The sequence below is a fragment of the Protopterus annectens genome, chromosome 15.part0 (genome assembly GCF_019279795.1).
Source record: "Protopterus annectens isolate FY-2018-M chromosome 15.part0, PAN1.0, whole genome shotgun sequence".
NCBI classification, from domain to species: Eukaryota; Metazoa; Chordata; order Ceratodontiformes; family Protopteridae; genus Protopterus; species Protopterus annectens.
In genome coordinates, this window is record NC_056749.1 from 44,347,582 (window position 1) to 44,370,254 (window position 22,673).

The 22,673-nt window shown below is 46.9% G+C and overlaps 1 protein-coding gene across 1 annotated transcript in view; it reads left to right on the plus strand.

Moving 5' to 3' along the window:
- CENPI (centromere protein I) overlaps positions 1-22,673 on the plus strand; it is a 2,543,587-nt gene that overhangs the window by 412,128 nt on the left and 2,108,786 nt on the right. Inside the window, exon 4 of the mRNA XM_044057225.1 lies at positions 904-1,011. Coding sequence (XP_043913160.1) covers positions 904-1,011 — 108 coding nt within the window. The remainder of the gene's footprint in view (positions 1-903; positions 1,012-22,673) is intronic.

Below are 22,673 nucleotides of genomic sequence, written 5' to 3' on the forward strand. Positions count from 1 at the left end.
CTTTCAAACCTTATACCACAGCTATAAGGTTTGAAAGGAGGAGGAGGGGCCATGAGCCACTGTTCTCCAGTGGCTCATGGCCCCTCCTCCTCCTTTCAAACCTTATAGCTGTGGTAATCTACCCATATAGGTAAGGCTACTGCAGCAGTCATCAAATGAATGTAATACAGTTGTGTAAGTAAACTTACTATGTCAGTAGATGTTTGAATGATCACTGCTGCAGTAACTCCTCCCTCCCCTCCTGTCTCATTATTTTTTGCTATGTTTTTGTTGCCAGGGTATGGACATTGAATGCATTTACCCAGAATTGTCCTCTTTCAAGACTCTAGCCGCACTGTTATAGCTGGCATGAAAGCCCTGAAGGGTTTGGTGCCCAGACTGCTGATTTTTCTACAGCTGTGTTCAAGTTGTCATTGGTCTGAGTGGGTGGAAGGTGCCCCAACCTTTGGAACTGTTAGAGCCTGTGCAGGATATAACCCATATTGCCAAGTCTGCTGCTTCAGTGATCATTCGAATATCTAGTGTTGTACGTTTACCTACGTAACTGTACTTTACATTGCAACTTCTTAGTATATTGCCTAGATTATTTGATATTTCTCTAGAATTGTAATTTTTACTGCTCTTGTATATTCTGGTTTGCAGCTCTGTTTGTATGGCCATATTTGATTTCATGTAATCGTAGCTTCTGTTTTTATTTGTGCACTTTTGGTTTGTTTTTCCGTTCCGTTTGGGTCCTGATTGAAGGCTGTCTTTGTCCGGTTCATTTTCTTGTTTATCAGATAGATAATATGCATTCTTTTATTTAAGATCGATTGCATACCACTTTGATTTGTGTGTTGCATGGCTCATTTGTAATAAAAGGAAAACTACTCACAATGTTGTTTTTGTTTCCTTTTATACTAGGTGGTGTTCCTCAGATGGCTGGTAACTGTGTTTGATCTGATTGAACACAAGGAGCAACTTCATGCCCTGTATGGCATTTTCTTCTTCTTTCTTCAGGATGAGAAGCTGGTATGTTTTGATGATGAAGACAAAACTTATGAAAACCAGTGTGCACAACTGTAGTATCTGAAATGATGCATTGTGTCCATAGCTTTGATGACTCTCTCAACGAAGTCTACCAGGTTAAGTAGGCATGACCTTCCCTTAACAAAGCCAAATCGGTTTGGTCCCGGTGTCTGTAGGTTGCCATTGCCTATATTTATCACTGCCATGATGATTTGTTCCATGGCTTTGCATTTTAGTTAGGCTTGTTAAACTGATGGGTCTGCAGTTCTGTAGGTCATTTATGGTCTACCCTTGTGGATGTAATGACTGTTGAAGCCCCCTCCATTCACTTGGAACGCAGTCTGTTTCAAGGCTGTAGGTGAACAGTCCCTCAAGTGGCCTTGATATGTTAATTGCAGACTGTTCAGGACGCAACCAGGGATGTTGTCAGGCCCCTTGGAGGGGGTGCTGTTGGCTTTAGCAAGTGCTGCCAGCACCTGGTCCCAGCTGATAGCTGGGGGAAGTATGTTGCAAGTGGATTTCACCATGTAGAGCTGGGGGAAGTGGGCGGTGAAGTCTGAGCTGAATTTATCAGCCTGTAGCTTTACTATGTCATTATGATCATGTAGGTGGTGCTGTTCACCATCAGTTTAGCCCACTGTTGTTTGTTACCTCCGAGGTTCAGAACGTAGCTGAAGAAGCCTTGTAATTGTCCTTGGCTTGTGAGGCTAGCCTGACCTCGTAGTTGGCCTTGTTAGACTTAGAGCTCTTCATTTCTTGTTTAGTGGTATAACTCATCTCATTAGCTCGTAGTTGGCCTTGTTAGACTTAGACCTCTTCATTTCTTGTTTAGTTGTATAACTCATCTCATTAGCTCATAGTTGGCCTTGTTGGACTTAGACCTCTTCATTTCATGTTTAGTTGTATAACATCTCATTAGCTCGTAGTTGGCCTTGTTAGACTTAGACCTCTTCATTTCTTGTTTAGTTGTATAACTCATCTCATTAGCTCGTAGTTGGCCTTGTTGGACTTAGACCTCTTCATTTCTTGTTTAGTTGTATAACTCATCTCATTAGCTCGAAGTTGGCCTTGTTGGACTTAGAGCTTTTCATTTCTTGTTTAGTTGTATAACTCATCTCATTAGGTTGGGTTATGCTTTTTCCCAGGCTTCAGACGATTCTGCAATATTGTTTACATGTTGTTAATGCTTGATGTAATGTGATCCTATCTCGCCTACATTCTGTACTGATGGGTTCGGAGCCAATCCTCGGCTCCGACTCGGCACGCTCTACTATAGAACGAAGTCTCTTATTGGCTGAGCTATCCCACATCCCAGGATGCACCACCACTGCTTCCCCAGATCTCGTTTGCCGCTTCTACAGCAAAGACGTGGTCTCGGACTTGGCTGAGCTAAGTGCTTGTTATTTAAAAAGTTTCTGTCAGAAATTTTTTGCTAACTTACCCAAAAGCTGTTATTCGTTGTTGTGTGACTGAGAGAGTGTGTTTTTTTGTGGTAAAATTCTTTAGTTTGAGGGAAAGGATCCCGTTTAAGTTAGAGGGGCCTTGCCCTCGCTTAATGAACTTTTGCGTGTGAGTCTTTCTTCAAGTGATCCCGTTTGAGTTAGAGGGGCCTTGTCCTCAGTTTCTATTCATTACTGTTAGTGTACTTTGAAGAATTTTTTCTGTGGTAATTATTTGTTTCAATATGTCGAAAGAGCACAGACCTTCAGGATTCAAAAAATGCTCTAAATGCAGTTACAAAATGTCCATCACGGACGATCACTCTTTGTGCGTTTATTGTTTAGGCCCTAAGCATCCTCAGGAGTCATGTAGCATTTGTCACGCTTTTTCATCCCGAGTCCTCCAAGAGAGGAAAAACAAATTGATTTTAAAAGGGCTTATCACCCCTTCTTTTGAGGAGGCTTTATCTTCTTCCTCTTCACCTTCAAAGAAGAAGAAATCGTTGGCTCTGACCAGCCCGTCGGAACCGGCTTCAAAAAAATCTCGGCAGGCTTCTCCATCGGCTCCACGGACTTCGGAGCCGAGGGCGGAACGGTCTGCCTCGATGCCTCCAGCCTCGACTCCTCTGGCTTGAGCCGGCTGGCTTGAGGCGGGTCACCTTCATCGGCTCCACTGTCTTCGGAGCCGATGAGAGTTGCCCACTCAGACTCTTCCCCTTCGGCGCCGAAGTCCACTTCGGCTCTGAGGGAAATTGCAACAGTTGTGGAGTCGGCACCGATATTTATCGAGACTATTCGGAGCCGGTCCCCAGTCCTTCGGAACCGGTGGAGAAGTCGACTCGAACTCGTTCGATCTCTTCTCGGTCTTCGAGAATGTCTGATTCGGACATAGACAGGGTGCTTCAAAGGCTGTTTCAGTCTCCGGTCTTTCAAAAGTTGGTTTAGGCTCCGGCCCAGTCTGCTCCGGAGCCGGTTGCCCACCCTGTTGTCTTGGTTCCTCCTCCAACAGCCTCGGCACTGTTGGAGTCGGTGCTGGTGGAGCCGGTGGAGGTTTTGGGTTGGCTCCGACCCTTACTCCAACCCGACCTTGGTCGGAGTTGATACGGACCTCCTCTGTCGGCCCCGGGGGTGGCGCTTCGGGACCGATGTTTTCGGTTCCGAGCCTCCCTCTCGGTGTGTCTGCTACGGTAGTGCCGTCTACTGTTGTGGCCTCGGGGGTTGGACCTTCCCAGGACTCTGGGGGTCCCGCCTTTGGGGCCATGAGGAGTGCTTTGGCCAAATCTTCTTTGGCCACCTCCACAGTCTCACCGTCACCTTCCCTTGGCACGGAGACTGGTTCCTGTGTAGTCCCCCTGTCTCAAGACAGCAGAGCCCTGGGGCCTGAGGCCACCCCCATCGGGGGTTCCCTCCTTCCTGAAGGTTCCCCCAAAGTGTCTTCGGAGGAACCTCCGAGGAAGAGACAGTGCAAGAGGAAGCACGTCGACTCCCCTGACGAGTCTCTCACCTCGGACACCGACCTCGATGATGCGGAGGGGTCCCCCAAGTCGTCCTCGGATGATGTCTCCTTTGCGGACATTTTGGAAATCCTGAAACAGCAGGCGACTGGCAGTCCAAACCCCCTTCCGCTGAGGAGTCAGTATTCCTCAAGGCCTTCGGGGCTCAGCCCTCCGCCTCCTGGGTGTATCCGCCCTTCGACGAGCTTCTGGATTTGATCTCTCGAAGGGCGTGGGAACACCCAGATTCTGTGGAACCGGTGCCAGCTCGCCCCAATAAATTTTTTTCAGCACCCCCCGAAAAGGATTTTCTCTACAAAGGTGTGGCTGTAGATGCCCTGGTGGTGGCATCTACTACCCAACAAGATGTGGCAGAGGCTTCAATGTCCGTCCATCCTCCTAATAAAGAGTCCAGGAGCATGGATCGGTACGGGAAGCGCACCCTTACTTCAGCAACCTTTACTTTAAGGTCTCTGAATTATCTGACGCACTTCACAAGGCTTCAGAGGGATCTGGTCAAGGAACTTTCTGATAGCCTCTCTGGTAACTTACCTGAGCAGTTGGCCCAGACGGTTAGCTCTCAGCTGGCTACCCTATCATCGTTGTCGAACTCGTCCATGAGGCTCATTTCATATGCAGCCGAGGGGGCGAGCAGAGCGGCGGGAACAGGTGTTGCTCTACGGAGACAAGCCTGGCTCCGCCTGTGTCATTTTGCGGAAGCCTTCAAGTCTTCCTTTGCCGACGCTCCCTTTGATGGGTCCTCTCTGTTTGGACCCAAGGTAAAGGACACCTTGACTCGCTGTGAACAAGAGGGTAAGACTTTAACTGCCGTAGGGGCACGGTTTTCCACTCCCTTCAGGCCTTATCCCAAGGCTAGAAGAGGGGGGAAAATGTGGATGTCCTTCATGGATGCATCTGCAGTCATAACAACTGGGTTGTCCTGTCGTCAGGCAGCCCTTCAGTCGGCAGTTCAAAGTCGGGTCCGGCTTGACTGATGTCGCACTCCGCAGCGTCATCTCTGTTGGTCTTGGTATAAAAGCATCAGCCCGCCATTTTCCTCAGTCTTTCTTGCGTGGCGAAGCAGAAGCTGTTAAGTGCGGTGGTCGGATCAGAGATTACTTCTACCGAATACTACTTCGAAGACTTCTAAAGCTAAGTACCCCGTTGGGGACTCTTTCTTGCCTCAGCCGATGTCAGAAAAAGTTAACAATTGATCTGAAGTAGGAAGACTTCATTCGTCTGCAACCTGTGGGTATCGGATCCGACCTCGGATCCGAGCCGGCAATTCAAAAGCTTAGACTCCGAGCTCCTAGCTCCTCCCTCTTACCCATAACCCCTTGCCACGCCTGACTGACCTCAGATTTACGTTTGCCGCTTTTCAAGAAACAGCGGATTCTTGAGCTCCTGGCGTGGTTTGAGATAAATAGTTTTCTGACAGGAAAATTGTTCAAATTCTCTTTTTTGTTACAAAATAGTTAGTGTTGTGTGTGGTTAAGGCTTTCCCTCCCTCTTTAGTTAATTTTTCACGGGTTTTCGTAGTTTGTTTGTTTGTGTGTGTGTGTGTTTAGGCCTTGGGTGTTATGTCTGCCCCTTACATTTTTTTTTTTTTGGATGGGTTTATTTTGTATAAGAAAACAAAACTACAATGTGTTTTTGGGGTTTCCTTTTATATTTTAAAGGGGTTGGGTGTTTTCCCCCTTTGGGTGGGCTTGGTATCTTTACACCCAGAATTTGCCATGGCTTTCTTTTTTTTTAAAAAGATGGGCTGAGTTTGTGGGCATTTAGGGTTACCTTTGGATTAATGATGTTGGTCCTTTACTTGATCTTTTGGGTTAACAGTTAATGGCCTTAATTTAAACGTTGGCCCTGTTGTAGTTGGGATTGCTAATTACCCCGGGCCCATGATTTTTGTTCAAGGGGGATTTATGTAACTAAGGGGCAGTCTAGTAATTTATCACCTGTGTTTACTTGTCATTAGCTTTTAAGGGGGTGTGCACCTCATTTTGCCTGTTGTTACCTTCGACGACGAAGGCCCTTTAATTGTCCCTTTTGTGGCACCTGCCCAGGGGCCCTTGTTAGCAAGGTTTTTTCCCTTTTTAGTGGAAATTTCTATTAGGGGGTTTTAGTTTAAATTTTAATTTCTTGTTTGTTGTTAACCTTTCATTAGCCTGGGCCTTGTTGGACTTACCCCCTTTTATTTCTTTTGGTTAAAACTCTTACCAAAGTTTTTAGACTTAACCTCTTCATTTCTTGTTTGTTTTTCTCCCATTAGCTGATTCCTTGACTTAGCTTTCATTTCTTTTTGGTAAAATCTCTTTCTTTCCTTGGGACTTAGCCTTTTCATTTCTTGAGTTGTATAACATCTCATTATCATTCCTTTTACTTAGATTTTCATTTCTGTTTGGGAAAACCATCTCATTAGCTGTATTTGGGCCCTTTTTGGGATTAGACCTCTTTTTCTTGTTTATTTGAAACTCATCTCATTCTAGTTGGCCTTGTTACTTAGACTTTTTTCTTGTTTAGTTGTAAATATCTCATTGGGTTTGGGATGCTTTTCCCCTCCTTTCTGTTTGTTTACAGTTGTTAATTGATGTAATGTGATCCTATCTCCTACATTCTGTACTGATGGGTTGAATCCTCGGCTCCGACTGGGGCCCTACTATAGAACAAGTCTCTTATTGGCTGAGCTACCCCAATCCCAGGATGCACCCCCCTGTTTCCCCCAGATCTCGTTTGCGCTTTACAGAAAAGGCGTGGTCTCGGACTTGGCTGAGCTAAGTTTTTATTTAAAATTTCTGTCAAAATTTTTTGCTAATACCCAAAAGCTGTTTTCGTTGTTGTGTGACTGAGAGGGTTTTTTGTGGTAAAATTTTTGTTTGGGGGAAAGGACCCCGTTTAAGTTAGGGGGCCCTTTCTGTTTTAAAATTTTTGGTGAGTCTTTCTTCAAGTATCCCTTTTGTTAGAGGGCCTTGTCCTCAGTTTCTTTCTTTTGTTAGTGTACTTTGAAGTTTTTCTGTGGAAATTTTTTGTTTAAATATGTCAAAAGAAAAGACCTTCAGGTTAAAAATGCTCTAAATGCAGTTACAAAATGTCCACCCGGACGATCACTCTTTGTGTTTTTGTTTAGGCCCTAAGCATCTTCAGGAGTCATGTAGCATTTGTCACGCTTTTTCCCCCCGAGTCCTCCAAGAGGGGAAAAAACAAATTGATTTTAAAAGGGCTTATCACCTTCTTTTGAGGAGGCTTTATCTTCTTCCTCTTCACCTTCAAAGAAGAAGAAATGGGGCTGACCAGCCCGCGGAACCCGGGCCCAAAAAAATCTCGGCAGGCTTCTCCATTCCACGGACTTGGGCCGAGGGGGGGTCTGCCTCGATGCCTCCAGCCTCGACTCCTCGGGGGCCCCGGGCTGGCTGAGGCGGGTCACCTTCATCGGCTCCACTGTCTTGGGCCGAGAGTTCCCCGCTCAGACTTTTCCCCCTTGGGGAAGTCCCGGCCGGGAAATTTGCAATTGTGGAGTCGGCACGATTTTTTCGAGACCCGGTCCCCAGTCCTTGGAACCGTGGAAAGTCGCCCCCGTTCGATCTCTTCTCGGTCTTGAGGGATTCGGACATAGACAGGGTGCTTCAAAGGCTGTTTCAGTCCCCGGTCTTTCAAAAGTTGGTTTGGCTCCGCCCAGTCCCCGGGGCCCGGTTGCCCACCCTGTTGTCTTGGTTCCTCCTCCAACAGCCTGGCACGTTGGAGTCGGTGCTGGTGGAGCGTGGGGGTTTTTGGGTTGGCTCGACCCTTACTCCAACCCGCCTTGGTGGGAGTTGACACGGACCTCCTCGCCCCGGGGGGCCCCGGGACCGATTTTTTTCCAGCCTCCTCTGGTGCTGGGGGAGTGGCTACTGTTGTGGCCTGGGGGTTGGACCTTCCCAGGACTCTGGGGTCCCGCCTTGGGCCATGAGGGTGGCCAAAATCTTTTTTGGCCACCTCCACTCTCACCGCACCTTCCCTTGGCAGGAACTGGTTCCCTTTTGTGTCCCCTGTCTAAAGACAGCGGAGCCCTGGGGCCTGAGGCCCCCCCCCGGGGGTTCCCCCCTTCCGGGAGGTCCCCGGTCTTGGAGGAACCTCCAGGAAGAGACAGTGCAAGAGGAAGCACGGACCCCCCTGAAGTCTCCCCGGACCCGCCCTCGATGATGCGGAGGGTCCCCAAGTCGCCTCGGATGATGTCTCCTTTGAACTTTTTGGAAATCCTAAAAAACAGGGACTGGCAGCCCAAAACCCCCCTTCGCTGAGGTCGGTTTCCTCAAGGCCTTGGGCTCAGCCCTCCGCCTCCGGGGTGTTCCCCTTGAGTTTCTGGATTTGATCTCGGGGGGGAAAACCCCCCCTTTTGTGGAACCGTGCCAGCTCCCCCAAAAAATTTTTTTGAAAAAGGTTTTTCCCCAAGGGTGGCTGTAGGCCCGGTGGTGGCATCTGCTACCCAACAAGATGTGGCAGAGGCTTCAAGTCCGTCCATCCTCCTAATAAAAAGTCAGGAGCATGGATCGGGGGAAACGCACCCCTTTCTTAAACCCCTTTTTTTTGGCCGAATTAGGGATTCAGACTTCGAACTTCGGAACTTTCAGATCCCCGGTAAATCCCAGCGTTCCCAACGTTGTCCACTGGCTACCCCCCTTTGAACCCAGAGGGCCCCTTTTTGGGCCGGGGGGCAAGGGGCGGTGTTTCTTCCCAGCAAGCCCCTTGGGGCTTTTGGGGGGGTCTTTCCCTTTTGGCCCGAGGGCCCTTGTTTTTACCCCCGGTAAAACCCTTGCCGTTCAAATAAGCTTTCGCCGAATTTTTTCCCCTTTAGGCCTTACAAAAAGGGGTGTGGTTTTGGACCAAAAACCCGCAAGGGGTCCCCCTGAGGCAAAGGGGGGGTTTTTCGGAAACCCCCAAACGGCGGGGCCCCCCTAGCCCTCCCTTTTTTGGCCCCAACCCTTCCCGTCCCTGAAGGATTCCCCCCTTCCCCCGGGGGCCCTGGGCCCGGGAGTTAATAAGATGGGGGGAATCCCGGGGTTTCCCAAACCCCTAACCCCCCCCCCCCCCCAAAAACCCGGGCCCCCCCCCAGCCTCCCCCTCAAACCCCAAACCTTCAAAAGGGGTACCAAGTCCCCCCAGAAAGGGATTCTAAAATTCTTTTGGTAAAAAGTTGAGGATTTTATCTCCGGTAAAATAGTGGTGTTGGTTCCCTTAATATTTCCGGGGGGGAAAATGTTTGGTGTGTTGTTAAAGGCGTATTTAACCCCAAGTCACCAGGGCATGCGCCAGCCTGGGAACCTTTTTTTTTTTGCACTGCCCCTTTTGGGTTACCAACCCCCCGGGGTTTTACCAAAGGGCGGTGTGCTCCCCGGAATCTAACCAGGTGTTTCCTCCCGGCCTTTTCCCTTTTTCCCCCGATCACCCCAAAATTAAAATCTTGGGGGAAAAAAAAAAACCCAAAAAGCGGGTTTCCCTTCCCCTTTTTCGGGGTAGCTTGGGGGGACTTCCCGGGGGGCTTCGCCAAAAGTTGCTTAAAAGCCCCCCCAGGGGTCCCCCTGTTGGTTTCCCCCCCCTGCCCCCCCGGAAGGTTTAAAGAGGATTCTCCAGGGGCCCTTTATAGTGGTCTTTTCAACCCCGTACCCTTCGCCGGCCCCGGGGGCCCGGGGGGCTTTCCTCCCAATGGATCGGGGGGTTTTCCCCCCCTGGCCACTTGATCGGCCCTCCCGAGGGGGGGGGACAAACCCGGGCGGCAGCCGGAAGGGCCCGGGGTCTCCCCCCATCAACATTTGAAAAAGGGGGGTTTGCTCGATCCTTCCCCCCAGGGGGTTGTTAGCCGCCTGCTAGCGGTATGAAAAGCAGGGAGGGCCAAACACCCCTTTTGGAAACCATGATATGGGGGTTTGGGGGGCCCCCCCCCTTTCGGGCAACCCATTCCAGGGTCCTGGAACCACGCTGAAGAATACCCCCCTCCGAGGGCCTGAAGACTGGCCCAGTTTTTTGAAGAGGGGAAATCCTTTTTCGCCTTTTGAACCCCTAAAAAGAAAGTTTTTCCCCTTTACCCCTTGGGGTTCCCGGAGCCCCCTAATTGGACCGGTTTTTGCCCCATTCCCCCTTTTCCCAAAGGGATCCCGGGCTTCCTTGGGGTTTTTGCCCCTTGGCCTAAGTCGGCCCTTTCTTAAAAGCCGGACGGCCCTTTCCCCCAAGCCAACCTTGACCCCAGTGGGCAGTATGCCCCCCGGGGAATTCAGGGCCCTCCTCTTTCCCCCAAGAGGCCTCTTTGGCAATTAAATTTTTTGCCCACAAGACTTCTACTAAGAAAATGTATAGCAGCAAATGGAAGAGATTTGCTATTTGGGCCCAACTCCGGGGCCTAGACCCCATGACAGCCCCGATGTCAGAGGTTCTGAAGTTTTTAGCTTCTCTGTTCAATCAAGGTTGTTCGGTCTCTACCATCAAGGTTCAATTGGCAGCCATTTCCAATTTTCGTGAGAGCATAGAATCACCTTTGATGAGCAACAAGTTGTGTAAAGCCTTCATGAAAGGTGCTGGGCTGCTACGGCCCCCGATATCTCATCCCACTCCACCGTGGGACCTTAATGTGGTGTTAGGTGCTTTGACCTCTTCCCCCTTTGAACCGGCAGCAACTTGTGACTTAAAATTTCTTTCTTTGGAAGACTGCTTTATTAGTTGCAATTACATCAGCCAGGAGAGTTTCGGAACTTCAAGCCCTATGTGTCAAACCACCATACCTGTTTTTTCACAAGGATAGAGTATCCCTCAGACCGAACCCATCCTTTGTTCCTAAGGTTTGTTCTAATTTTTGTCTGCAACAATCATTGGAACTTCCAGTTTTCTTCCCAAAGTACTCAAACAGAGTGGAATACATCTTTCACACCTTGGATGTTCACAGACAATTACGCTTCTATTTGGATAGGACGCACCAAACACGGAAAACAGATCAGTTGTTTGTGTCCTTTTTGGACAATAAATTGGGCAAAGCCGTCACGAAAGTCACTATTGCCAAGTGGATCAGAGACTGTATCAGTCATACTTCCTTCTTTTCTAATAAAGTGCTTACAGGTACAGTGAAAGCTCATTCTACCAGGGCTATGTCTACTTCGGCAGCTTTTCATTCCAAGCTTGCCATTAGTGACATTTGTGCTGCGGCTACGTGGTCTTCTCCTCACACCTTCGTTTCTCATTACAAATTGGACGTGGCATCTCAGCGAGCTCTTCGGTTCCACAGTTCTCAGGAGTGTTTTCCAGTGAGCCACCCAGGAATCAGGTGCTAGGGACACTGTCCCATCAGTACAGAATGTAGATAGGATCACATTACATCTTTAGTTATGTACTTACCATAACTTTAGATGTATGGGATCCATCTCAGCCACATTCTAACTCCACCCTCCTTCCCCCTGCCTTGGAGATCAGAAGAGACCGGACGGTTCGAGTTCAGCTGTTTCATCTTGAAACACCTGGCAATATTTTATCAACAGTCTATGTGTGTGTGCATGTGTGCGGACAAACAAGATCTGGGGAAGCAGTGGTGGTGCATCCTGGGATGTGAGATAGCTCAGCCAATAAGAGACTTTGTTCTATAGTAGAGCATGCCGAGTCGGAGCCGAGGATCGGCTCCAAACCCATCAGTACAGAATGTAGGCGAGATGGATCCCATACATCTAAAGTTATGGTAAGTACATAACTAAAAGTTTATTTTTCTTGCACTGAGTTGCACTTTGCACCTTGTGTGTGTATGTATATTTACTTTTTTTGTCTCGTTCTTAATAGTTGTATGTATGTCATTTGTCTTGTTAATAGTTGTATGTATGTCATTTGTCTTGTTAATAGTTGTATGGGTGTCATTTATGTAATTCATACTTGGAGAGTCACTGAAACTGGAGTCAAATTCCTTGTATGTGTACATACTTGGCATCAATGTGATTCTGGTTCTGGTTCTGATAAGAGAACACTTGCCAGGTCATCTGCATACAGACCATAGAACACCTCAGATTAAAAAGTTAGGTCTGGAAGATACAATCTAAACAAGTAAGGGCCTGGGACAGAACCCTGAGGGACACCCTGACTGTAGCCAAGACTTTCACCTGTCCAGTTGCTGTATGATACTAGCCATGTCCTATATGTAAGCTGTACAGCTGTCCATCTTATCACGAGTACATGAGGGGCATCCTGACTCTAACCAAGGATTTCACCTGTCCAGTTGCTGTATGATACTAGCCATGTTCTAAGCTGTCCATCTTATCAAGAGTACATTTATACCTAGTTCTAATTTATTTATCAGTGTTTTATGTATCACCCTGTTAATTGCTGAAGTTAAATCTTTAAAAATTATAGCACAGCACAATTTTTCGTTCATAGCTGCTGTTATATTATTGTAGAACATCATGTTACAGGTGGTAATAGATCTATTTTCAACTTATGCATGCTGATATATGGTTTCAAGTCCCAACCTATCCAGTTCTGACAATAACTTATCCAGTATTACCTTCTCCATTATTTTTCCACAACATGAAAGTAGACTTAAGGGTCTGTATGACTGGGTTTGTCCTACTCCCCTTTTCCGTTAAAGACAGGTTTAATAACATGCTAAGCAGAGTACCTCATTAACCCTTTTTCAGCACAACTTGGATAATTGGATGGGGAAAGAAAATACACCCCTGGAATTCCACCTTTGTCCATGCGTTGGAGCATGGACTAAATTCTTGGCTAGGCTTGTAGGGCCTCAAGGCCAATAGCTAGTAACTTCCTATAATCCTCTAATCCTAATAAACGCATGTCTCCAATATTGAGAAATCTTTCCATATTTATATGATCTAGTAAATAGTCGATATAATGGTAGTTTAAGTTCTTGCTGAAATGTTCTCAGGTCATTATTACTAATTCATTCTCCTCCCTATGCTTTGTTTGGATGCAGTATGCATAATTCTTTTTCAACATAATCTAATTTGATTCCTGTATCTATGTTTACCTGGTTGTCACTAGAACAACTTATCACCTCCTTTGTGATATGGTGAGAGACCTGCATGTGAAGAGCTCCGTGGTACCATCCTATTCAACCAACCTGGAATCATGTTTATACCTCCGACTTTGGCCCCAGTCTGTGCTGTTGTTGGTCTGATTGTGTGGAAGGCACTGCATCCTTGCACTTCCTTGAGTACTTTCTATGGCTTTAAACCAAATCTCGGTCATGGCACAGATTTCTCCATCCTCCAGAGTGAGGAGAGATTGAAAGTTCTGTAGTTTTTTTTCTTTAAGCTCTGAGCAGTAACACCTTAAGGTTCCTTGTAAACTTTTTCACTATGTTGGTAGTTTGTCTTTTTGGAATTGCCTAAAAAAAGAGTCTAAGGGGTAGATAAAGTTTTAGCCAGTATCTGAAAGCCTGAGGGGTGGGGCAGATGCAATCCATTCTTGACAAAACAATGTGGTCTTTTGACCATTTTCTCTCATGTTGACAGATATTGGATGCCTCAGGAGTGACACCAGAAACTAAGCTAATTATTAAAATTAATCATTTTATGTTAATACTGGGCCATCATCCCTGGTGAGGGTAGAATGCTACTTAATGCGAGGTTCATGTTTATCTGTGACACATTCCAAGAGATCCATTACGTCTATTTTCATATAGTCCAGTAGGGTATGTCTCGGGTCATTTACACCAGCAAGGACTATGATAGAATCATATTGGTACCTGGAATGCAGTAACTTCAGTACATGCATGATTATTGTAGATCCTGTCTCCCTGTCCACTCTGTATCACACACATGCCTTATGGGCTTTATTCTTGGGGGACCATTAGGTGTGGGCTTATGTGAGATGGTTGATGTTGCTTTTTGTATGTCCTTTAGTGATCGCTGAGGAGCAGCATTACCATTAGGTAGGTTTGGAGTTTTTTGAGATTTGGGGAGATTTCTTTTATGCGCCTCTTAGAACATGCTTATTACAGATTTTTAGATAACATACTGATTTTATGGAAAGGAAATGTGACTCAACTTATATTATTTATCTGGTAAACCAAAAAAGAAGCAGCTTGTTCACGAAACAATAAAGCCAGGAACAGCACAGAGACTTAATCATGATTTATTGAAATAAATCTCAATTGCAACATAAACGCTCAACAGTACGATCTGGAGTAGTTAACTTAATTTGTGCAGCAACCTTTGGGAATCGGATCCGACCTCGGATCCGAGCCGGCAGTTTTCAACAGCTTTAGATCCAAGCTCCTCCCCTACCCACAATCCCCTGCCAACCCTGACTGACCTCAGATATAGTTTGCCGCGGTTTAGTTCAGCAGCTTGATCGAGAGTTTCCAGGCGTTCTCATTCTCTTTGTGAGAAAATTTTACCTTTTTACTACTTTTCTTTAATCTTTGGTGTTAGAGTGTGTTTAGCCCCCTTTTCAGTCTAAACTCTCTTAGTCTAAATTATTTTATTTCTATTTATCTCAGGTAGTTATCCACCCACTTCCTTCGTGGTTCCGTCAGGGTTGTGTGTGAGTGTTTGGGGTGTAGTGTGTGTGAGTTTCTTTAAGTATGTCTGAGGCCCCAAAGATGATGTTTTCTAAGTGCACCGAGTGTGGCCATAAGCTGTCCCTAGCGGATGGTCACACTCTGTGTGTATTGTGCCTTGGGGTTGAACACCTGTCCCCTGGTTGTACCATTTATGCAGCGTTCAACCCCAGGGCACTCAAGGACCGGAGGTCTAAGCTGATTCTGGCGGTTCTTCTGCCCCCGGACTCTGCTTCTACCTCCGGTCCTCCCGTGGCTCCCGCTGCGGCGGCTGCCACTCCTGCTTCCCTCCCCCCGGCCGGGACTCAACCTCCCGCCTTAGGCCTGGAGGAGAGGGAGGCCAGGAAAGAAAGGAGGAGGGAGAAGCACCACAAGCAGCAGGCCGAGGCCTCCGTTCGGGCCCCCTGGCTAAGCGGTCTTCCCCCTCCAGGTCTTCTTGGGTCTCCTCCTTCTCTGATCCGGTCCCGTGCTTTTCACCGGGTCCTGAGGAGGAGGAGACCCGATCTCCTTCGAGGTCATTGAGGCGACACTCCCGCCCCGGTGGCCTCATTGAGATCTACGAGAAGTCTCTCAGATGCAGATTTGGACCGGATGATGAGAAGATTCCTCCAGGCCCAACTGCAGATGGGAGTGCTCCTGCCTCCCCCCCTCCGGGGGGGGGGGGAGATTGGCCCCCTTCTTTGCCCCGATAGCTCCTTCTCCGTCCCGTTTCCCGAGTTTGGAGTCTCCGGAGCCGGGCAGCCTTGGAGCCGGGGGTGTGTCGGCACTGATAATCTTGGGTACTTCGGCACCAACACTTCACTCGAGTCTGTCTGGTCCATTTTCTTCAGATCCGAACTCTCGGAGCCGAGGGCTGAGCTTCGGATCCGACAGTATCGGTATGCCTTCGGCTCCGTCCGGGTCTGAGCATGCTGGTCCATCGGATCCGATCGCTTCGGCGCCAGCCCCGATCCGTCCGTCAGATCCGAAGGAGAGTCTGCTTTCAGATCCCAGAGAGAGCAGCTCTCCCTCGGCATTTGACGTGGTGAGAGGGTTCTGTCGAGGGATTCCAGGCCCCCGACCCTTGCCACGGCTCCACCCTGCACTCCTCAGTTGGGCCCGGCTTCCATCACCCGGCCCCAGGGACAGCCTGCTTTGACGTCCCAGGTAGTTCCATTGGAACAAGAAGTTGCTGGTGAGACCTCCTCGGACAGCCCCCCTGAGGAGATCCCTCACAAGCGAAGGTGCAAGAGTAGGCACCTGGACTCCCCCGAGTCCTTGACTGAGGACACTGATTTGGAGGAAGGGGAAGCCTCCCCAAGATCACCCCCCCGAAGATGTCTCATTTGGTGACATCATGGAGATGCTCAGAATAAAGGGGGGGTGGTCTGCCCCAAAGCCTACCTCGGACGAATCCGTGTTCCTGGAGGCATTTGAAGCAGGCCGGTCTATCGCTTGAGTGTCCCCTCTGGCCGACCCCCTGGTAGACTTGATCACTACCAGGGCGTGGAAGGAGCCGGACACTGTGGAGCCAGTCCCCAAGCGCCCGGACAAGATCCTTAGCCCACCCTCTGACAAGTCCCACTGGAGTAAGGGTCCCCCTGTAGATGCCATGTTGGTGGCGGCGGCCACCAAGAGTGTACTTGCTCAGGAGAGTCCCTCGGTTCATCCCCCGAGCAAGAAGTCTCGGTCGATTGCCTAGGGAAGAGGGTGTTTAGTTCGGCTACCTTCTCTGTGAGGTCGCTGAACTACATGGCACATGTGCTCCGACTGCAGTGGGACCTTATCAAAGAGTACACTGCGTCGCCCCCTGTGTCCATGTCGGCGGAGGACAAACAATTGCACTCTACCTGCATGGCCACTCTGCGATCCATATCTAACACCTCTATGCGGCTTCTGTCTCATGCCACGGAAGGAGCCGCTAGAGCCGGCGGAGCGGGCCTTGTTATGAAATGTCAGGCCTGGCACCGGAACTGTGATTTCGTGGAACCCTTTAAGGCGTCATTCGCTAATGCCCCTTTTGATGGTTCTGCTCTCTTCGGCAAAACCGTGCGAGATACCTTGGTCCAGAGCGAAAAGGACAGGAAAATGTCTGCCATCGGAGTCCGCTTCTCTGCTCCCCAGAGGTCCTTTTCTAAGAACCAAAAGGGACAGAAGAAGATGTGGTTCCGGAAGTCACAACAGTCCTGTCCCGCTCCGGACTCCCAGCCCTTCTGCGGCAGAGGAGGGCAGAGTGGACGCCACCCTAGAGGCAGAGGGTGCTCGTGGAACTTTGGATCCAGAGAACCCTTCTCAGACCAACCAATGCAACACCTCTGAAGGGTTGCCAGACTGCTCCACTCTGTAGGCAGTCGGGGGGGGGGGGCATTTCTCGAAGCAGTCGGGAGGGGGCATTTCTCGAAGCACCCAGCAGCTTGGGAGTCCATCACGACAGACCACTGGGTGCTTCGCATTATATCCAGTGGATACCAAATTCCCTTTTCTCGTTACCCACGCAGCCCCAGATACCTCCCCGATGTCCCACCTGATCAGAGGGAGGCGGCAGCAATGGAAATCCATCATTTGCTGGAAAAAAGAGCCATCCAACACATCCCCCCAGACCAGTGCGGGTCCGGTTTTTACTCAAGGTTCTTCTTGGTGCCAAAAAAGACTGGGGACTTAAGACCGATCCTCGACCTCTCTTCCCTGAACCTGTCAGTAACCAAAGAGAAGTTCTGCATGGTCACTCTTCAATCCATTCTCCCCCTTTTGCAGGAGAATGAGTGGATGTGCTCTATAGACCTCAAGGATGCGTACTACCACATTCTGATGAACAGGCGATCCAGGAGGTTCCTCCGGTTCCGGCTGGGAGCCAGTCATTTCCAATTCAGGGTCCTCCCCTTTGGTCTCACCACAGCCCCCAGGGTGTTCACCAAAGTGTTAGCAGTGATAGCGGCCCACCTGAGGCTCCAGGGAATGCAGGTCTTCCTCTACATGGACGACTGGCTCCTGACCGCCCCAACAAGGCATCTACTCTGTGCAGCCAGAAATTACTTTCTTCGTCTAGCTCCCTGGCTGGGGATCAGTCAACATAGAGAAGTAGTCTCTTACTCCGACTCAGACTATAGACTTCATAGGGGCCAGATTGGACACAAACAAGCTCCTAGCTTTCTTGACCACAGACCGGCTACTATCCTTGAGGCTACATGTGTAGGCCATTCTGCAATCTCCAGCTTCCCCGGCGGAATTGGTCCTGAGGGCTCTTGGCTCAATGGCAGCGATCAACCTATTGCCAATGGCACGTTTGAACATGAGGGTCTTACAATGGATCCTCCAGGTCCAGTGGTCCTTTCTTCACTACCCTCTGAGCCATCCCGTTCCCCTCAGCAGGGCCTGCAAGAGGGCCCTCCTATGGTGGCTCCAATCTCCGGACCTTCAGCAAGGACGCCCCTTTTCTATGACCCCTCCACTAGCCACGGTGACCACGGACTCCTCCCGCCTCAGGTGGGGGGGGCATTGTTCGGGCAGGACAGTCCAAGGCACATGGGACCTCACAGAGACCTCACTGCATATCCAACGTCCTAGAGATGAGGGCAGTGCTGTTAGCGTTGCAGCACTTCAGGACCTTCTTCCTGTAGGAACGATTGCGATTCAGACGGACAACATGTCGGTTGCCTGGTACATCAACAAACAGGAGGGAACCAGGTCTTACCCACTCTATCGAGAGGCCATGAGGGTGAGGGAATGGGCGATCTCCACCAACCGCTTTCTCATAGCAATGCACATTCCGGGACGGTCCAACATCGTAGCGGGCAAACTAAGTCGCACCATCCTTTTACCTTACGAGTGGTCTCTGAATCCCGAGATAGCGAATCGGATCTTCGCCAAATGGGGTCAACCCTGTTACGATCTCTTTGACTCTCCCTCGAACACAAAATGTTACCACTACTTCGCTTTCATTTCCCCCTCCGGGGAACCCCCCCGAGAGACGCTCTGGTGCATGCTTGGCCTCCCGGTCTTCTTTATGCTTACCCTCCTCTTCCTCTGATGCTGAAGTTTCTTCAGAAAGCCAGTCGGTTAGGGAGCAGGATTATGCTCATTGCCCCGTTTTGGCCTCGTCAAACCTGGTTCCCTTACCTTTGGTCTCATCTGGTGAATCCTCCTTGGATTCTGGATCCCCGTCCGGATCTAATATCCCACCCCCTAGATCTCCCAGTCCCGAACCTGGACAACCTCAAGCTCACAGCTTGGCTGCTGCAGTTCCACTCATAGCTAGGACTCCTGGTATCTCTTCTCCAGTTAAAACCATTCTAGTAGCTGTGCACAAGCCTTCTACTAGAAAGATCTATAGCAGCAAATGGAAACGTTTCTCCATTTGGGTGGAACGCAAAAATTTAGATCCTTTTACAGCTCCTTTGCCCGCTATATTAGACTTTGTCAGGACTGTTTCATCAGGGGGCTAGTTCCTCCACAGTCAAGGTCCAACTAGCAGCTATCTCTCATTATCACGTTGGAAATTAATTGGGCCCTTTGATCAGCACGAAATTGTGTAAGACCTTTTTGAAGGGCACCTTTCTGCTCAGACCCCCAGTGAAGGATGTAGTCCCTCCTTGGGATTTAACACTGTTGCTTCAGGCCTTGACAGCTCCCCCATTTGAGCCTGCAACTTCCATAGATCTTAAATTCTTATCATGGAAAACGGCCTTTCCTGTCGCTATCACTTCGGCTCGAAGGGTCTCTGAACTACAGGCCCTTTGTGTAAAACCACCATACTTGACCTTTTACAAGGATAGACTTTACTTCAGGACCAATCCCTCCTTTCTTCCCAAGGTTGCCTCTTGAGTCAAATATTAACCAGTCCATCAACTTGCCGGTCTTTTTTCCTAACTACCATAACAAAGGGGAATACAAATTACACTCATTGGATGTGCATAGACAACTTCACTTCTACATCCACAGGACATCTGGTCATAGGAAATCCGACCAGTTGTTCGTCTCCTTTGCCAAATTTAACTTGGGTAAATCTGTGTCTAAAGTCACACTCTCTAGATGGATTTCACAGTGTATCCTTTTAGCATACGAAAGTTCGGGCAGGCCTGCACCTCAGGGAGTCCATGCCCACTCTACTCTATCTGTCTACCTCTGCGACATTTAGAGCTAGAGTTTCTTTGGATGATATTTGCTTGGCAGCCACTTGGGCTTCATCTCATACTTTTATCAATCACTACAAATTGGACATTATCTCCAGAGGGAGAGCATCCTTTGGCTCTGCAGTATCCTTTGGCTCTGCAGTGCTCCGGAACATCCTTCCATGAAGGCCGTCCAAGATTTAGGTAGCTGGGGACTCTGTCCCAAAGGTTGCTGCACAAATGAAGTTAACTACTCCAGATTAAGAAGTTATGTACTCAACATAACGTTCCATCTGAGTAGGTAAACTTCATTTGTCAGCAACCATCCCTCCCTCCTGCCCCCTCACTTGCGAATGTTCTCATACTCAGGTCTATGGGTTTTACCCACTTATCTTGGGATTAATCATTGCTAGCAGTTTCTGCTGTTGGGCAAACTTGATCTGAGGTCAGTCAGGGTTGGCAGGGGATAATGGGTAAGGGGAGGAGCTCGGATCTAAAGCTGTTGAAAACTGCCGGCTCAGATCCAATTCCCAAAGGTTGCTGACAAATGAAGTTTACCTACTCAGATGGAACGTTATGGTGAGTACATAACTTCTTATTTTCGTTTATAAAGTACTTCCTCGGATGTGGGCTGTACCGTTCCATAAGCCTTTTATACTTATTTGTAAGACTAAATCAAGTAATTAGCCAATCAAATTGCTAATAAAATCCTTTGTACAAAACCATTTATATCTATAAAAATCACTGTCCTGTTTAAGATTTTATTATACAGAAAAAGACATTCACATTAAACACTTACTAGAATCAAAACTTTCCATTTCATTGTATTAAAGCATATTCCAAATATAACTTAAAACACATTTATTCTGTTTGATTTATTTATTTATTCATTATTATTTTATCTACCTATTCCTAACATGCATTTTTATTCACCATGCACTTATGTTGAGTCAGTTTTTTTGCTTTCTTTCAAGCCTTCCATATATTTATTCATTTATATATTTATATATTTTAGTTTTTAATGATCAATTTTGTATATAGTAAGATAATTTGAATGTGGGTTTTATTCCTTTTATGTCTTAGATTTATTGTGTTTTAAATATGTTTTATAGGTTGCTTTAGGAGAAAGTACCTGTTAACTAAATGTGTTTGAATGAAGTTTCATGAAAAGGCCACAAGATGGAGCGTAAAGGCAACCAAAAAGTTACTTTTGAAATCAATCAGAATAAATGTGTTTTAAGTTATATTTAGAATATGTTTTAATACAATGAAATGGAAAGTTTTGATTCTAATAAGTGTTTTATGTGAATGTCTTTTTCTTTATAATAAAATCTTAAACAGGACAGTGATTTTATATTTATAGATATAAATAGTTTTGTACAAAGGGTTTTATTAGCCATTTGATTGGCTAATTACTTGATTTAGTCTTACAAATAAGTATAAAAGGCTTATGGGAACGGTACAGCCCACATCTGAGGAAGTGCTTTACAAACGAAAACGTACTGTTGAGAGTTTATGTTTGATGTAATTGAGTTTTATTTCAATAAATCGTGATTAAGTCTCTGTGCTGTTCCTGGCTTTATTGTTTTGCTGGACAAGTTGCTTCTTTTTTGGTTTACCAGTTTGGAGTTGAAGCTGTTGTGAATTTGTAGTTGCTTTACTAGTTTTTTTCATTCATGGAAGGCGAAACAAGCATAAACAGTGAAGAAAGAAGTAGAAAGGAGGAACTGGGGCAAACTAGAAAGTTGATTGGTCAACTTTCTCAATTGATTGGCATAGGGGCGTCAACAAATCAATGATCGTAGCAGTATCTCAAATTCAAGGAGGGTGGAACCAGGAAGTCTCTCTGAATAATGGAGCAAGGAGACGCCAATACGAAACACATGGCACCTTAAATTAAAACGGACACAATCGTGGAAATATTAATGGATTTAAAAGCCCTGAAACCAAGTTTATTCGAATGCCGATGCTTCTCAGAAGCGCAGACCAGACCGGGGACACACATACTAGCAATTCAGCTGCTATATCACCTGGGCAAGACCCAAGGACATTAAATTTGTTTGGACATAAGCAGACTGAGCTAAAGGAATGGCTACAGGTTAGTTTTTCCTCTAATTTTTGTGACAGTGTTTAAACCTGGGCCAGTAACAGATTCCTAAAAAACAAAAGTCACTAAGTTTCATAAGTTGTTATATAAATGTAAAAGTTTAGACATTGAGAATTGCTATTGGAAGGAATGTATTAATGAAAGTATAGTCCCCAAAGGACAAAGAGTTTTAAATACCCTAATAATGTGGTAGAAGGAAGTGTTTTTTATAATGATTTAATAGAAGTGTTTAACAGATGTGGGCTGGAAATTCTAAGATGTATAGTTGAAGAAAACAGTAGCATCAAAGCTGAGCTTAAAGAAATTGATGTACTTAATGAATGTATTAGAAATTATTTGATTTTTACAATGCCAGATGAAAAAGTTAAGTATGATAATATTTTTACTGATATAAATGATGAATATGATGAGTTGATTAAGAGAAAAATAAAAAAAGCTTGAAAGAGATTTAACTGATTACAGAAATAAGACAAGTTAGCCGAAACCAAAAACGAAGGGGAGGTTTTGGGATAAAAATATTATGGAAGGAGGGCTTGAAAGTAGTAACAAGGAAAATGCAGTAGTAAGTGCTTGGATCACTGATCTTGATGTTTCTGAATACCCCCCGTTGCGAAGATCTGAGAGGTTAAAAAACACAGAAGGTTATGAACAACAGTATTGGTCTTCAAATTTTCGGGGGAGGGGGAGGTACTAGAACAAAAGACTACCAACCACCCCGATTTAGAGAATAGTGTTATTCAACAAGATGAGACAAACCCCTATAGATTTACCTTTGAACATTTTAGTATTTATAATTTTAGCCATATTTCTTTAACCAAAGAGCATTTTAGCCTTTTAGCTAAAGGAATTAAATTTATACCTAGTAAAAAGGGAAATTTAACTAAGATTCTTATGGATGTTAAAGCATTCACAAGGAAAATTAATTTTCAGGTAATGTTTGATAAAAATATGAGGTATGAACCAGAAGATTTGGTGAAAAGAAGTATAATCCACCATTACCCCCTCAAATTAAAATTT